We start from the raw sequence: 19046 nt of genomic DNA, 5'->3' as shown, positions 1-19046 counted from the left end.
GGGGAGCAAAGCTGATCATGTTCTCTTCTTCCTCATTGGGCACTCTATAAATACACCCAGAGTGTGTGGGTCTGAATTGAACATTCTGGCGAGATACCAGCTTTCTCAGGAAGAAAGAGATCAGTTGCATTATAACACAACTTGAAATTCCTTTCCAAACTTCTGGTGCTTTTGCTTTGGAAAAAAACTGCTGCCGCTCATCATTGCTAGCCAAAAGCATTTATAGATTATGGATTTTCTTAAATAAAAAAAATGAAGCATCCAACAAGCATGACATGCTTTATTAGAGGTTGTGAGGCAGAAACCAAATATATAGCAAGCTCATAATACATACTATTTGGTTTTCAGATGCCTTCTCTAGATTATTTGTTTACTTATTTTACTTTTTACTATTTTCTATTAAATTTGGACTCATTAAATACACATATACATACATACATACACACACACACACACACACACACCTTAACCTAGGCTGGGCACGGTGGTGCACACCTTTAATCCCAGCATTCAGGAAGCTGAGGCAGGTGGATTTCTGAGTTTGAGTCTACAAAGAGTTTCAGGCTAGTCAGGATACCCTGTCTCAAAAAAAAAAACAATGTTTTAACCTACATGAGAAATTCTTATATAGAAGATGGTAGTGGGTGGATAGGAGGGAAAAACAACCGAGGAGCTGTGGGGAAGCACTGCCTCTCAGCCAGAAAAGGTAGGAATCAAGGAAATGTAAGGCTTCCAAGTTTCTTTGTACCAGAGAAAAAAGTCACGTGTGCACACACACACACAAAGCTGTTTTGGCATCAATAAAAGAAAATATATAAAGCAAACTAGGAATAGATCAGGTTGGCGTTTATCGTGCTCTAAGTAAACAAAGAAAAAAAGGAAGGAAAAAGGACTAAAGGTTCCTAGAAGCCAAAGGTAGGGACTGACATGGATATTTTTTCTAGTCTTTGTGTCCAACATGGGATTTTTGGTGAAAGAAAGACAGACCTGAATGGGCATACATGACACAAGGACATAAAAGCATCTCAGAAAGACAATGTTACAGAGAAAAGAAACCTTAAAGCATTTGGTAACTGGCTATGGAAATCAGGGTATACAGTTAGAGACCTCTTCAGAGAAGTGAGAATTTAATGTGAATGGGCCATAGTAGGTTCCAGAAATAATGAGAGGACAAGCTGCCCTTCTTCATGGATATTATACCCTGCAGGCAAGTGTGAGGAATCGATGCAATATGGGTAGGTGTGCCCAAGATTTTCTTCACTTGCAACTAAGAATGTGCTTCTCAACTTCTGGCTACCTACACATGAGTCAGCACAGGACTTCAGGACCCAGGAAGACCGGAGTCTTAGAAATCAAATGGGTGTATGAATTTCTGTCTTATCTCATCTGTTCAAGCCTCAACAAGCTAAGCTTGGAGCGAAAAGGAGCCAAGAAAATGAAAGTGCCTATTACTTAGGCTTTGACAGACAAAGTAGGTTGCTTGGTATCTTATTTGAAAGTGATAGCGTAGACAGAAGGTGTAGGACATGCTTTGCTGTCTTCATCAAAAAAAAAAAAAAAACCCACACATATTCTCCAAGTAAGAGTTAGAGAAGGGAGAGGGGAGAGAAGACTGTGACTTGCCCAGTTCCTAACGAGCTAAGGAGATTCTGAACAGTTGGAGTAAGAAACTTGCACGGAGGACATGGTACTCTTCTAGAGTCGTTCTCAAAAAGCAAGCAAAGAAGAACTCTAGACGACTTTATTATTGTTGTTGTGGATTAACACAGGGTCTGTGCAGTCCAGGCTGGCCTTAATCTTCCTGTATTGAACTTGAACTTCCGATCCCCCTGCTTCCGCTACCACAGGATGTGCTACCCCACCTGTTTTCTAGACGGCCTTTTGAAAGACCTAGACTTTTCTGGACATAAACTTTAAAGGCAAACCGTCATGGTAACAGCTCCTTATGTTTAATGGTGAACAGAATTCCCGGTGTGCTTGCTTCCTCCCTGAACAGGTCTCTGCATTTTATTCCCCTAATTTACTTTCCTCATGCACAAAGTATATTTACCTCATCTCAATAGCCCTATTTTTACTGCAACTCTAATACCGCCCCCCCCCCCCAAAATCTCCGGTATCATTAGCTCCCATGAGTCCCAAATTATATCATCTAACTCAAAAATGGATAAGATTAAATATATGACTCATCATAGGGCTAATTTCCCTTCTATCTTTGTACTTAAAAAAGCAGATAACATGATCAACTTTCAGAAAGTGCTGGAAGGGCAGGTGTTAGACAGAGACATTCTGTCCAAACAGTCAAAAAACTGGGACAGAATCAGTCACTTAATTCATGTAAATATCAATCCTCCTACTATGTGCCAGGATGTTTTAAGAGCACAAGGCACAGTGAGCAGGAAGGACAAAACTCTACCCTTATGGAAGGCTGTAAACTAGCTCCGGTGTTACCAATCCTAAATGGTTTATTGGCCTTCTTAGTGTTAGACCCAATCAGCAAGGGCACAAGTGTGTGCTGAGGCGGAGAGATGAAACAGCCAGAGCATCTGTCGGTGGAAGGTCAGGTCAGCTCACTGTCAGCATATGATTGAATTAAACAGAACAAGCAAGGTGCTGTATATTAAGTGTACAAAATTCTTATAGATTGTTCTTGGGAAACAGCAAACTACAAGTAGCTGCTATAATTAGCAAAACACAGGAGTTTTTTTTTTTTTCAAATAAGGAAATTTGTTCTAAAAAGGTACGGAGAAGGCAAGCAGCCGCTGCTTCCCTCTGGTTCCCCTACTCCTCTTTGTGAGGCTGTCACGAAACACAGTAGTCTCTCCAACACATCTAAGCTCCCACAGTGGCAGCTGAAGAAAAACACGATAATCTCTCTCGATCTTTCTCACAGTTTCAGTAATTTTTGAGACTTCAGTGAATGGATGACACTCAACATTCAACATCCAAGGAGCCACTTTTAATTGGGATATTGACTAAAAAGAGTGTGTAACAAATTGATTAAAGAGTAATAGTTAACACATTCATCAGGGGATCTACCTCATTGTGAGAACGTCTTAAGGTTCAGCGAGGGATAAATCTTTACAGGTACTAGATTTTTCTTTTAACTTTGTACACTGGGTCCTGGAGCAGCTACTGGGTCTGTCTTGAGCCAGTTATGACATACCACATTCTTCTGAGACCCAAAGCGCTGCCAATTTCGATCCTTCTTATGTTCTGCTAACAGGTAAAAAGGTGGCTGGGCGAACATTAGGGACAAAGCAGTTCCCATTCCCTAAGCTATTCCATCAGGCGGTAGAAAGGAAGGTTTAATGAATTTGAATGGCAGGCTTCACTTCTTTGCCTTGGAAACTCTTGCAAGATTAGCTGGATGGGGAGCCTCTAATTTCTGACCTCTGACCCCTGCCTCTTCAAGCTACCCTCGGAGTGAACATTTTCAAACCCTGATCTCTGACCATACCCCTCTCATGTTCCTGTCCCTTCGGCGGCTCTCACTGCCAAAGGAGTAAAACTTAGATTCCTTATTGTGCTATCTATAGCCGCTGGCATTTTTGAAAGCACTCTCTGGGTCTCATCTTTCACTGCCATCTCCTCTTCTACTCGAGCCTGTGGCCTCAGCTCTCCAGCCACATGCCTACTCATGTGCTTCCATGGCTAGGAGCCACGGCTCACACCACCTCTGCCGGGAAGATCCTTCCTTGAAATCATTATCTGCCAAAATTCTCCTCCTCTTTCAAAGCCTGGCTTAAAGGCTGCCTATTTTTGAAGTCCTGTCTAATTCTCTCAGTAGGAATTAATCCTTCCTTCTCTGGACTAGCGGGACTTCATTTACACCTCTCTTATAACGCTGACACAAGGCTAGGATAGTAGGAATGTAGGTATGTCTCATTATCCACCTCAAAAGGGATCACCTTCAAGTGTTAGCCATGTGCACTTGCCCATAGTGCTGGGTTATATAGTTGCTCAGCAATGGATAAATAAATCCAAATGGTGATGATACACCCATGTGTGACAACAGATGTGTAAGTATAGTGGATTCTGTATGTCCTTATCCACATACATATAAGCCAACCCAACTTAGAGGCACATAAAACACAGATGCCTAATCAATTAAACAACTCCTAATGTGACGGCATATACGTATGACCCTATTTTACTTGATGTTCTGCCTTTGGAGCTTGATTTTCAAAAGGTGTCATAGAAATGATTATGGCTTAAGTGACTTCCAAGAGTGACAGACACGAACAGAGGCCACGCCCCCAAGGAGACACTCATTTCTGTGTTGAATCTCAACGTCTTAGAGTGAAAACCTGTAGCTGCGACAATCATCGGCTCTGCAAGTTGGCGGGTCACAAGTATTGATGGGCCAATTTGTCATACAATAGTCTAGAAACCAACATAAATAAAAAATAAATCAGCAAAAAAGCGAGTGGCTTCCCATACACATATCCTCTACTTGTGTTTGGAGAACAAAAGCGTTAGCACCACTGAGTTCTGGGCTGGACATCTTTCAGCTCTCCAATGCCTTCAAGAATCCATACGCAGCTATAACGAACTGCCTCTAGCTGGCTTAGTCTTTTGTATTAGCTCATTAATGAGTCTGGATTCCTTCCCCATTTTCCATGGTATCCCAGGCAGGGACAAAGACTCAGGCAGCAGGGGGCAGCTTTCCTTTTGCCTGACAACAAGTGGTCACTAGTCTCTGTCTGTAGTTAACAAATTCCATAGTTCTTTGAAGGTAGAGTCCACGGAATGGGTCTGGCCTGCCCTAAGCTCTGCAATGCAAAACAGAGCTTCTCTGCAATTCAAAATAGAGCTCTGGGAATTTGGGCCTTAAGCAGTTTTCCCGGCAACTCTGACATCACCCCAACAGCTGAGAGTGATGGTGTCTTAAGGCTCAGTAGCCCCAAGCCTTGTGAATTCTTTCTGTTCTCCTGGCATGTGAACTGCACACACACTCACAAATATATTATATATTTTCCCAGATCATTCTAAATACCTCCTGGGAGACATCTGCCAATAAGGATAACCATGGCAGCCGCATTTTAAATATAGGAACCTCTCAACATCTTCCACCAAAGAACAAAATGCAAAAGGAATGCAGATTGACTTGCTATGAACTTTATAGCTCTGAAGTCTTTCTACTTGATACTACCGTTCCATGAAAGGGCCTGGTGGGCTCAAGATCAAAATGAGACTTCTGGATCATGTGCTAAGATCCCTAAGCTGTGCTCCAAGGGCAGCTTGCCTATTAATAGAGTGTCTAATTTAGGGCAGAGTTCAAACTTGGGGAGAATCTAAAGAACTTGACTTGCACACACACACACACACACACACACACACACACACACACACATCACATCACATCACATATATTTAATTTATCATCCTCATTTTCTATTCAAGCACTTTGAGCCAAACTAAATTTTCAACAGTTAAAAAAATCTGTTGAAGTTTGGCTAGATACATTTTTCCAAGAATCTTTAGAATTCAGATTATTGTGTTTAGAATTTTAAGATCACGGAAACATTCCAAACTAGAAAAGACGTAGGCCTTCAATTGTGCACAAGGACTCAAACCGCTTAGTGGGGATTCTTCACTTTCCCTTCTGCTAACACTTCACACTATAATAAGGGCAAAGGAAAGAATAGCTATAATTTATGGTGTCTATGACATGCGTTCATTGGATCTCCTCTTTGTACACTGAGCATTCAGGACAGATGATAGTATACCCATTTCTCAGGTATTAGGAAACTCAAACAGTGCAAAGTTAGGTAATTTATCTAAGGACATATCTGGTAATTGAACACAGAACTCTTTGGCTCCAACAACTTTGTTCTTTACTCCAAATTAAATACACTACTGCTGTATTTGCTATTTTCCCACAGCAGTTCTAATCGTGTACCAATCAGGTTACAACGATGACAGGTGCCGCTTTAATAAAAACTCAGGTAGAGCAATGAGCCTAGGCACCAAATAGTCCTTCTAAACCTTTAAATAGAGCGAAGAGAATTTCCTAGTCACCCTCATGTCTTCCTTTCTCCCATTGCAATATACTTGTGCACATATATACTTCTTCACTGCCAATATTGACCACACTATCTAAAGTACTGTTTAGTGATTGCTCCTTGCTGCCATTTCCATCATCACCAAAACAATTATGTTTGCAAAGTCGGCTTCCCCTATCACTTACACATGTGTTTGTGAATCTATACGTAACACTATATATTTATCCACGTAGCATTTCAACTCTCTAGTTTCCCCATCATTCAGCATGTTAAGATATATTTTGATCCAATGACAATATCTATATACTAGTTAATCCTACCTTCCTACATGCTAAGACTGAATACTGGCAAGTTGGCTTCTCTGTCTTAGGTTATTTGTTTTTAAAAAAAAAAAAAGCCCATCAGTCAAAGTTAAGTTCAAAGCAAAGCAGCGAAGGCTTCTCTCCAGGCTGACATCAGTTTGTTAAGAAAATTATTCTTTAGGTCTAATAATTAATTAGCTACATGTCAACTAAAGCAGGTTGTCTCCTTGCCAACATTTCTTGTCATTTGTTTGAAAAAAAATTATAGTTATCTCTGTTAAAAACCATGCTGACTTGTGTCTGTGGCAGATCTGCAGCCCAGCAGCACACGTTCAATCACACGGCTATAAGAGGCAATGCCTCAACTTGCTACAAGAGAGCTCACAATGGCTTCTCGTCCACAATTATTACGGAGAACTCGTGCTAGCCAAGAAACTAATGCAGAACTTCGGTTAGATGCGATGTTAGAACTCTAGTTTGTGATTTCCACAATCTAATTTCTGCCTCTTAAAGTGGAGGGTGAAACAGTGTACTGGATCCCAGACTTACGGCTCCTCGTCTCTCTGTTGTGCTAGTTCAAAGTTTATTGACAATGCTAGCAAGGTAATAATTCTTAGAGTCCTCAGGGCCCTGGGATGTAACTAACCTGAACTTAGGCCTCATTTTTACGACATAACACGAATGTAAGTATTTTGGCTTTTCAATTTTTTTTTCTTGTCACAGACTCACCCATACAACATAATGTTTGGGAAAAATAACCATTGAAAAAGACAACTTATAAGAAAGTATCTAGATCAACTTATTAAATAGAAAAAGGGATCACACTTTCAAACTCTTAAGAATTTACCAAGTGAAATCCAGTGAATTAAACAATGATGTAATTTTCCCTTTGGATAGTAGATGAGTCTGGTTGAGAAACTCCACTTTCCAGTTGCTATGCAAAATCACCGTGGTTGCTGCCTAAGAAGATCCTATAATTAGAGATTCAGGGCTGACTTTATTACCACTTTACCTCTGCTAAATACCAACAACGAGCCCATAGGGAATGTGGTTCCATTTCTGGTCATGTGTCAAATATCTTTCAAATTGAAGGTTCAGACTCAAATAACCATGGGAAAGACCCTGTCTCAAAAAGAAAAAAAAAAACAAAACAAAACAAGTAACTGTGGGCATGTTTGACTATCGCCGGATATGTTGTTGGGACAATTAACACGGGGCTGTCTCCAGGGTGGAGAGCGTGTGCTCTCTATGGAAAAGATAGCCAGACAAGAGAGCTCAGCACTCTTTTTTTCCATTGGATTTTGTCTGAATTCTAATGACATGATCAAGGAAATTTTGAAAGTGTTGGCCATCAGCTTCAAAGAAGACTCCTAAGCCCATTAGCACCAAAATATGGACGTGCAGCTGTCATTGCCACTCACATTCTCTTATCTGCTCTCCATTTTTACCAGCAGTTAAGTTTAGGAGGTTGCTGACAAGGATTGGGACACATTCAGTGACTTCCTTGTGGATGGCAGATATTCAGTATATTCAGGTCGTGTTTCCATGGGGTTAAACATTCAGGAGTTTCATGAGCAGCTTGAGATTTTTATTGCTCTATTCAGAAGACCCAGTATCTAGGAAGAATTCTAAAACTAGCCTTTCTGTGGTAGAAATAACACCAAGAGGCCCTCATATTGACTATGTACCGGAATCTGAATGCACTGGCCTAAAATAACTGAGTTATTTGACATTTAAACACACTAATAGGATGTTAGTTTGTCATTCTAGGAGGAGGAAGGCCTTGAATTGTTAAAGCACCCAGGAAGAGAGGAGTTGAGAGTCAAGGCATGGGAGTGTCAGAAGGACTGATTCTCGATGTGGCCCTGAGTCACCCCCTGGGAGAAAACACAGGGCCTGCACCATGAGTCCTATGGGCTCTGTCTGCTTTTGTTCAGTGACCCTCATAGAGATGCCTCCACTCAGTGTGGAGTTTAATTATTTCATGAGTTTAATGAATGAAGGTGACGGGCAATGAGGTGTACTTACTATGAATAAACCCAGCTAATGTACATAAGATATAAATAATTAGCAAATTCATGCCGTGTGCCATATTGCTTCTTGTTTCCAAGATGAACTGCTTAACTATGACCTCTTGCCATGACGTACTGCGCGCGCACACACACACACACACACACACACACACACACAATCACTCTTGTTTATGTGCATCCATACTTGTATTGGGTAAGACTTTGGAGCAAACTATAGTATACACATACAACAATAAAAATAAAAAAAAATTAAATTCTATAGAAAATCAAATACAGTAAAATATAGTAATGAAAAAAGTATCTCCTTGGATTGCTCAATCAATATTATCACGACAATGATACCAAGACTGTGCTGCACACCATTCCTGACTTATCTTCCACTTTTGAGTAATTTAATATGCAAAGACTGAAATATATGACCAATTTATGGCATTTATTCTAAATACAGAAAATAGTTCCTTTTCAAGAAATTTAATCTAAAATATTTGAGAATTCTTCTTGGTGTAATGTTATTAAACTGTAAATAGTAATTAAGATATTAAAAACACATGCTCCCCCAAAGCCACCAGACGTTGTAATTATATTTCAAGCTATTAAGCAGAACGACAAAAGATTTTTTAATGATAAATGTGCTTTGGAATGTATCAGCTAATTCCTCTTCCTTTGTGAAATAAAGTTCAGCTCCAGAAAGTCTAGGGCCTGATCTTTAAAGACTAATTTACACTGTCCTTTTGTGACTGAGAAGTCACCTCATTGGCTTTGCAAATCTCTGCCGCCCCCTTGCCCCGCTCTGTATGGGAATGGAAGCTGGTATAGTTCTGACATACTGTCCAAGACATTGGGACACAGCTCCATTTGGGGAAGGTCTTTTATTTAAATTTGACTTTCAAAAACTGTTTTCTTTAAAAGCCAGAAATGATCACCATTAGCCTTTCTAGAAGCTACTGTTTCAGGTCAGTGTTTTACAGCATGCACTGGCTCTCAGGAGAAGACAATGAAGAAGTTACTTGGTGTGTTTCTATCATGACTAAGCTCCAACTCAAAGATCTGAAAACTGCATGCTAAGGAATGGACCGTGTATCATCTTCGCTACTCAACAACTTTACAAATTCGCTTATTAAAACGTTAACATTTTATCTGGAAAACAAGTGTCTTCATTGTTCCAGAGTCTGTCAAGCATCTTATAAATAGTTTGCCACTGTTTCTAGAAAGAGATGGCAGTGGAGATATTTCATTATGTACTGTGCATTTTTACATTTTTCTTTGGGCATTTAACCTTGTCTATGAATTTGAGATAGCTCATTAAAAAAACTCAAACACATGGTACAAAGCACCTTTATTTGTACATCATAAATTTGGTAGGCAGTTTCCTAATAATTGTCCCAATTAAGATTCTGAAAAAGATTCTTAGTCTTTCTTTGTTGAAGACTTGAAAGCCTTAAACTATAGAAATGACTATGTTTGGACCTTGAAAATTAAGGTGCTTCTGATATTTGTACTCCTATCTTTTCTACATGGATCCTAACAGTACCTTCTTGTTCTCTTTCTCTTCATAAGAGAAATTGAAGGAAAGCACAGAGAATGAAACCTTGGAGTTTGGGTCTCATTACATTAAAATTTCTTCTTCTAGAAAACTTGTGTAACACTACCCATCCTGCTTTCCTCTTAGAGCCAATGTTATCAGTTTAGCTAACGTTCATGGGAGAGTATCTACAAACTGAATCATGCTGTGCAAATGTATGGCTGAATTATCATTTAGATCGAGTTCCATGGTTAGCATGATCCAAAGACAGGTCAAATATCTGGCCCTGGGGAATGGATACATAGTAGGAGTGATAAATGCCAAAGTGGTTTTGACCATTTAAGGTTTTATAGCTGGATGAAAAGAAGGAAGAAGAACAGACAACTGGCTAGAGGGAAGGGCAAGTTGAAGTTCCATCTGCCTGGTGAGAAGGGGACCACCTCTGCCAAGATGAGAGGTTGTGAGGTGGAAAGAGGTGACCTGGGAACAGGGTGTTTTAAAAAGAGTGCAGGGCAGAGAATCAAGTCACAAGACTTGTTCACAAGAGGATGTTGGGTTAAAGCCTGACCTTGAGTCACAAATCACAGAATCACACGGCTGGACGGAATCATTCAGCAGGACAGTTCAGCCATCCTAAACAGATGAGACTTTATCCTACTTTGAATGAGAAACTCTTGACACCAAATGGGTAGGTATTTACTGCTCTGGCCACAACTCTTTATGACAGGCAGGAAAACAACTTCTGGAATTTTACTTGAACCTTTACTGAAATAGGGAACATGATAAATGATTAGGTTTTCCTTGGAGACAATAATGTCTATGGTAGTTTCGGAACAGCAAAATTATCTCTAACGAGTAAATATACTTAAACTTCGAAAATGCTACCAACAAAACTAAGTTAGAGGCTAAGTGACCTAGATCTGGTTAGGCAATTATGACCATTCTTTGGTACTGGTGGAGTCTTCGCTGCACACAGGAGCAGATGGACACAAACAGAAACAAAAGTTGGTTTTTTATTTTTTTTAAAAAGCAATATGGTCTACTAAATTCCAGAACCAACACTGAGAACCAATAAGGGTCCAGTTTCTCTCCTAACACAAAACAGTAAATCCTCACACAAATTAGAAACTGAAAAAGAAATTAAAAGGACCTCATTCTCCATTGTGGGAATGTTACGTATGGACTGTGGCTTAGAAGGAGGGAATACATTACACACCTGCACAGCTTCCCAGGAAGTGGGCCGGGGACTGACCCTGGACCCATCCCCTCAAGGTTACACTGTGGGACTGTCAATGTGGAAATAATGTTATTTTATTCCCCTAGTGAGTATAGTATTTCAAGTGCTATCAACAGAAACCTAAAAGAAGGCAGCTGAGAATTTCTGTGGGAGAAAGTTGAGTTATTTGGGGATATGCTCATAAATGGTCTAGTTCCACAGGGCAGACACACAAGCACAGCTAGGAAGATATGTCTGTATTTATAGACACGTATTATGGAAAGTAACATTACCTGGATTCGCCACTCACATGTGAACATAGGCAAGTTAACTTGAATCTACCTCCCCACTGCCAAAAGTTTAGGCCAATTTAGTCAGGCATTCAGCGAATCCAGATGTTTGGCAGTATATAAGAAACAACATCTGGATAATTGATTGAATTTTCAACTATACTCACTAGATGTTTTGGCAGCATGCCTGCACAGCCTCTAATGGCTCCCTGCCTCAGTTTCTCTAGCAATAAAAAGGGATAAACATTTATTACTTGGTGAGGATGATGAAATGTTTAAGGATAATGAATTCTTGAAAAGAATGGTTCTGTGAGAGTGTATCTTACGTGGTTCCAGGTTGGAGTCTCCACATTCTGGAGAATGTGCAATGACTGAAATAACCGTCTGTGCTATAGAAATCAAACATACTATCAGCATCATAATCAAAACTTTGTCTTTTGTCATTTACCCAAAGACTCTCACTTTCACATCAAACAATGGCTAAAAGGTGGGTTTTATCTGTTTGAAAAGATGTGCTTTGTGCATGTAAAGCAACACAGGTGGGAATGAAAGAAAGTCACTGTGGGTGTCTGGAGCCGGACCAGTGCTAACAGGTAAAACTGGTCTGCCAATGACAATCGATTGCTCAATGCATTTGTATAGAAGCTGAAGATGTTCACACGCTAATTTATGAGTAGAGGGGGAAGAAAGGAGTGTTGATGGCGAATTTGATCTTTCTGCTTACCTCTACCTCCTTAAGGATTAGTTTGTGTTTTTCTGACTGAAACTTAAACGAAAGGAAAAAAAAAGAGAGAGAGAGAGCCAACAAGAGAAGTAACAAAGGAATCGGCCCTCCCATAAAACTCAGTGGCCAGAGTACTGAAGCTCCCTTTCAAAGTTAAGTCCTGCCTATGGGGAAAAGCTGGAACAGCATCTCCATAATTACCACTTAATAAGGGCCTGGCATCCACATACAATTATATATGTGCATATGCGCACGTGTATTTATGTGTGTTATAGTATGTACACACACATACACTTTAGATAGCTATGTAGTACTACTGATGGGAGAATGAAGGCACTGATTTGCCTAAAGTTATGCATTACAAAATTATATATGCACATATAACTATAATATATTATATAAAACAATGCATTATATATAGTTATGTATAATTTTGTATGAATATATATATATATATATATATATATATATATATATATATTACAGTACCCTACAAATAGGGTAAGATCCACAACTAACTTTAGACCCACGTGCATGTAAGTCCATATTCTTTAACTGTGCTGTAAATCCATTGATGACTGCTAGATCACCTTGAAGCCTGTATCTCTTCAACTTTTTCCCTTTGCAGGCAGATTCTGTCCACCACGGGTCTTTGTCTGGTCTACTTCTCTTTACTTATTCCAACTTTACTCATGGTCCATGGAAGCAGATCTTAACATTAGCTCCTCCCAGGATTTGTCTCCCTAGCCTAGCTCAACCCATGTCTCTACCATGTCAACCAAACTAATGAGCAGCATCTCTCCAGGCTCTCTTCATCACACTTTATCTTTCTTGAGATAGTTCTGCTTGGGCTCCCTTCCCAGGGAGGCTGTAAAAAATCAGAGTAGTAACATTTCTTTTCCATCTCAGAAGTCTGTAGGGCCCGGGATACCACATGAGCTCTTCTTTAAAGTCCACTGACTCAGGATTAGAGGCACAGTGATGGGCCCTGAAATTTTGCTTTTTTAATGCAGGAATTTTACGATTGAGTATTCTCACCCAGACACTGTGAGCTGGGATTAGTATAAACAGTCCGAGAATCAATACCACCACTACTCCTAGGTAAAGTAGCCCGTGCTGTCTTTGCCATGGTACCCTCTGAGACACATTTGTAAGTAATCACACTGCTTTGGCCATGTGCTTGGCAGCAGTAACAAGCATTTATTAAGTGCCCACTGAGCTCAGACACTTTAGGAGGCTCTAGAGGACTTGCACCCGAATGTGCTGTCAGGACTTTCATGATGCAATCCAAGCGACATGCGCTACCGTTAGAAAGCCCTTGCAAACAGTTTTTATTTCTCAGAATGTCAAAAATTCACTAACTTTCACACCAAAAATACAATCAGGCCAGTGTCTTGACGCAGAAACGTCTGTTCTTGCATAAACATTTTAGTTACATTAAATTTTTCCCAAGCTACAAATTGTAGCCAAGTGCCTGGGCCCTCTCATTTATGAAGCATGGCATGGCATAGGAACACTGTCACTATGGCATATGGTGGCCTTCCTGGTGGCTTTTTGAAAAAAAAAACGTGGCCACAAAGCAATCACAAGCAGATGGTATAACTAACTTCTATTTGTGTCTCGTTGCTGAACTCCTCACAAGAGGACAAAAACTATGTGTACAGGTCAAGAAAATGAGAGGAGCGAGTCAGAACTTGGCAAAGGAGCAGAGACACAGGACCTCTCATATCTTGTTGGTGGCAGTGCAAACTGACAGTCTCTCGCTGGAAAGCGATTTGGAGCTAGCCATTGAACTACACTCATCTCTTAACCCAACAGCACAGTGTTTTAGAAAATCATCTGCGATCAAGAGATAGCCCGGTGGATAAAGAGGCATCCCAATGATGGAATGAAATTCTAATCAATGAGAATGTCTATCAGTCATGATGATTAGACATCAGACTCCTACATAGCTACAGCCAATGATTAACAGGAGAATTTGCTGTCAGTAGAGTATCATTTAAAAAAATTATTTTACGAATCCAGGCATAGAGGCCATACCATTATGATTTCTCTCATACCACAAAGTCATAATAATTTAAAAATGCAGTGAAAGATGAGAACCAGAGGAAAATCATTGGAAAAAAATGAATAATCGCTGCTTATTCAAAAGGACCGGCCTTTGTTTCAGCAGGGCAAAGCGTCTCCCTCCCGTTGATTTCTGGTGCGTTTCCACTTCTGTTGGACATACCACATACCTGGTTAATGTGCTTCAGTTTGTCAATGATCTGACTAACCATCGGCTCAGGCCCCTTCAGTTTCAGCTCATGGAGGTTAAACTGATTCTTCATCCCATTCCTTGCCGCCTTCTGGCTGTATCTGTAGAGAGGAAGGGAAAAAGAACGCTTGTCAAAGGAAATCCCACTCAAAGAGAACACTGACTTCACTGGGTACCAACAGTATAGCTGACAAAAATTCTCTCTAGCCTTTTAGAACATGAGGTGACAGAATAGGAGGAACTGTGCTAGGGGAGGCTCAAGGTCATGGTCAGTGAAAACACCCTAAAGACCTAATTCTGCATGTGGTTCCTGCTCACTTGAAGGAGAAAGACCCTCCCACGTTCTCTACCTCTGCCTTCACCTCACCCCCTTCTCTCACAATTTCCTGTGGGTCTCAGAGGAGCTGGGTTTCTGTTCAGGGAGCTTTCTCAACCAGATGCAGCATACATTATGCCTGGCAGCTTGCCTTCATGTTCTCCCCCAGAAGAGAAGGCAATAGGTCAGGGGAAAGCCTGTTGACACTCTCCAGCGTGGGAAGTCGCAGGCTTCATTTTAGCGCTGGACTATTAAGGTCTCTACGGCAATCGTCAGCAGAGCGAGCAAAGATTGGCAATCCAAGACCACTCATTTGGCCGCTCATCCCCAATGCCAGGTGCTTCCAACTTCAACCAGGACAGTGAGTCCCACCGGAGACAGATATTTTGCTGTGCCCAATGGTTCCAGATCTCTACATATTGTCATTATTTATTTTGCATTAGAATAAAAGGAATCAGAAGTCAAAGCTAAGAAAACAGAGTCCACTGCAATTGTTTTCTCTTCCTTTATCTGCAAAAACCAGAACATTGCTACAAAGGGAGAAAAGGTCAAGCCCTTTCCACTTTCTCCTGGAGACTCATAGGCCTTTTGTCCACTCATTAACAACTTTCCCCCGAAACGCAATTGAGTAAGGAGGTTAAGGGTAAAGCCATACTTAGAAAAGATTTCTTTTGAATTCTCTGTATGCCCGTGTGTAGGTATGTGTGTGTGCTTGCAGGTTAGCCAGCTCCAGTGCCAACAGAGGGCACTAGATTCCCAAGAAGTGCAGTACGGGTGGTTGTGAGACACACCCTGTAGTTACTGGGAATCGAATTCGGGTCCTCTACAAGAACAGCACATGTTCCTAACTGCTGAGCCATTTCTCTAGCCCCTAAATTTATATTTTGAAATCACATTTTTCATTACACAATAATCACAGTTATTGTAACAATTCAAACAGTACAGACAAAAACCATAAAGATTCCCCATAACCTTGTCTTTCTAAAGAGAATCATGATAAAGATACATGGAGACATTTCCACTGCATTCACTAAGACATAATTTTAACCCAAATTGGAATCCTCCTCTTATGCATCCTGATCTGCATCATTTTTGTCCTAAGATCTATATCTTGAACATATTCCATTTCAGAACATACTAAACTGCTTTGTTATTCTTGCTCAGCATGACTGTATGTGTCATAATTTATTTGTCCAATCCGTTACTAATAAACAACTGAAATACTTGTAAAAGTTCTGTTTACATAAACCGTGCTTCAAGGAACAGCCCTGTGCGCTCATTTAGTGTCATTGTACTTTTGTAGAGCGCTTTACAGTACTGAGTTGATTCCTGCCCAGTAGAGAATGTATGCGTGTGTGCACATGTGTGCGCGTGTGTGTGCATGCATGTGTGTGTATGTGTGTGTGCGTGTGTGTATGCATGTGCATGTGCATGTGTATTGTAAACATATACTCTGTCCCTAGAAGCTTTGCAGCTGAAAGAAAAAGGCAACCACTGACTGGCCAGATCACCAAGCTATGGCATGCCAACTGCCTTCGTGGACTCTTTATCAGACAGGAATAAACTCAATATCAGTACTAGACACCTTATGTTCACGGGTGCTGTGAAAATGCAGGCACTCCCTGATATCAATTCTAACTTCTTTCTTTACTCCTGTAGCAGAGTCGCTACACACAGATGAAGATGTAGGACTAATTAAAACATGGACTTCAGGCATGCATTTTTTTTTTATTTTTAAGATTTATTTATTTCTTATATATACCATGTTCTGTCTGCATGTATCCCTGCAGGCCAGAAGAGGGCACCAGATCTTATGATGCCAGATGGTTGTGAGCCACCATGTGCTGTTGTGAATTGAACTCAGGACCTCTGGAAGAACAGCCAGTGCTCTTATCCTCTGAGCCACCTCATCAGCCCCAGGAATGGCATTCTTAAAGACACCTCCTTGGACTTGTCCACATCAAAGCTCACTGAGCACTTTTATGTGCCCTCCCACAAAAAAAGCATTTTTCTGAGGCTCATTATCCACACTGGAAGAGTATAAATCCATGACAACTTAGCAAATACATAAATTATCAAATTAGTGTCATAGTTGATCTGTTGGGGACTCCACTGTAGGATTTTCGGCCACTCTGAAAAATTACCCTCTAGTTCTGTTTTATCTTCTCTCATCTTCTAGTCATGCATTAGAACTAAACATGGCCAGCTCAACACTGTTCCCCAATCCCGTGATGACTCAGTTAAAAACAAACAGCAGCACATTTAAAAGCTCACTATACTTTTGTGATAGTTGAAATGGCATTTAGTGTTTCATTCTGTCCGTGTGTTATTTAAATCCTCAAGGGCTCTAGGAAATTAAGCAAGGTTTCTGGATTCAGAGGTGTAGAGAAGGGCTGGCTAGTGGTTTGGACATCAAATGTGTCTCATTTATGTCACAAAGCACTAGGTAAAAGTACCCATCCAATTAACGCTGACTGTTGCTAAATACTATGTTTTTATATTGTCTCTTAGGTACTCAGTATGTTTCTGTCTCCCATCTTTCCCAGCTTCCTATCTCTCTATCCTTTTCTTTTTTCTTGGCCACACAAAGCACTGAACCGAATTTTAAAAGCAGTGACTGTCATAATGGAATATGATGTAGGCATTGAAGGAGCATAGTAGATCTGTAAGCGCTGAGAGAGAACCAAAGCCAAGATACATTAAGACAGATACAAACCCCACAAGTTAAGAATGTACAGTGTGGCTCTACTTGTGATAAAAATGGGTTTATATATACATTATCATAGTCCTTTCCCCACTTGTCTACAGCGCTGTCTTCTATAGAATCAGTGGCTGGTAAACAGCTACAACCTGCAAACACGAAGCGAAAAACTACAGAAACAATTCATGAGTTTGAAATTGTCTGTTGTTCTAAATAGTGTGATAAAATCTGCGCCATCCCACTCCACCGTGTCTAGGATGTAAATTATCTTTGCTCAGAATGTCTACATTGTATATGCTATCTGCGTGCTAGTGACTTCTAAGTTGCCTAAATTATCAGATTACTTATGATTGAGGAAAGAGTTCACATAACTTTTATTATAGTACACAGCTATAATTGTTTTATTATGCTATTATTATTGTCTTACCATGTCTAATTTCTAAACTAAACTTTATAAGAGTTGTCTATGTTCAGGAAACAACAGAACAGGCATCCTTTGGTATGCAAGAGTGGTTAGTTCTAGAATCTCCCTTTATAGAAAAATCCCACAGTATATGTATATGTCCTATACAATCCTCTCATGTAGTTTAAATCATCAACATTATTTATAATACTTATTGTAATACAAGCAATTCTTATGTTATTTTGGGTGTCATTACAAAAAAATCTGTATATATTTATTCATCACGATGTAGCCCCCCATATTTATTTCTCCTCTCTAGGGTCTCACTGTATAGCCTTGGTTGGCCTGGAACACTAATGTAGACCAAGCTGTCCTTGAACTCAGAGATCCACCCGCCTTTGCCTCCAGAATGCTGGGATTAAGGTATATACCACTATGGTCGGCTCCCTCCCCCCTTTTTTTCTTTTCAGTGCTGGGCCTCATGCACATTAGGCAAGTATCCTACCACTGACCAGCACTTCCTTTCTCTCCCTTGTCCCATCCAAGGCCAAATTCAGGATGCATGTGTTCTACCACAGACCTCCATCCCCAGCCTTTTCCTACTTGTGTTTCCGAATTGTGTTGGGTTGACCCCTTGGGTATAGAGGGGTGACTAGGTATGTAGGGTTCAGTACTATCATTTGTTTTAGGTAGCAGCTTGGGGTCTTGGAATACAGCTCCCCAAAGGGAGAACTCCTGTACTCTACATAGTCTATAATTTTAAATATGTACGGAAAATGAGAAAATAGTGAGAACAAGGACAAGCTGGCAAGACTTTGCTCATGTGTTACATCCTCAGTCCCCTACCGGGAGCTTTCTGAACCTTTGGAACTATTTGAATTTTTTAAATGAAGTTGTAAATTACAGTTAATTTCAAATTGTTCAGCATTTAAAAAGCAGAACTGAAAAACCTGTACTATATTCACCGTGTACAATGTGACGTTTAGATCCATGTATATATTGTGAAATGACTGCCACAAGCCAGTTGCTTAATCTAGGCATGATTTCACATCATTGTCCCTTTTATAGTGATAAGTTAAAAGAGCAGATTTACTATGTTTACTTAAGTGCATGTGCCTTCCCGCCTCTGTCCCCTTTGCTACAACGGGACACAGATGATGTGTTCTCAAGGTATTTCACATGACATGCGTGCTCTGGGTGTCAAGCCCGAAGGGAATCAGTTCAGGGTGTCTCGGGAGTTTCCAGTTAATGCATTCATTCAGCATTTCACTTCCACG

General features: G+C 40.4%; 1 protein-coding gene across 1 annotated transcript in view; it reads right to left on the bottom strand.

Annotated features, from left to right (window-relative positions):
- Positions 1-19046, bottom strand: part of Gpc3 (glypican 3) — a 348387-nt gene that overhangs the window by 73044 nt on the left and 256297 nt on the right. Inside the window, exon 6 of the mRNA XM_048450333.3 lies at positions 14330-14450. Within this exon, the coding sequence (XP_048306290.1) occupies positions 14330-14450 (121 nt within the window). The remainder of the gene's footprint in view (positions 1-14329; positions 14451-19046) is intronic.

The sequence above is a fragment of the Myodes glareolus genome, chromosome X, assembly GCF_982192425.1.
Source record: "Myodes glareolus chromosome X, mMyoGla1.1, whole genome shotgun sequence".
NCBI lineage: Eukaryota > Metazoa > Chordata > Mammalia > Rodentia > Cricetidae > Myodes > Myodes glareolus.
Note: the sequence above shows the minus strand (reverse complement) of the source record. Positions and strands in the feature narration are given on the sequence as shown.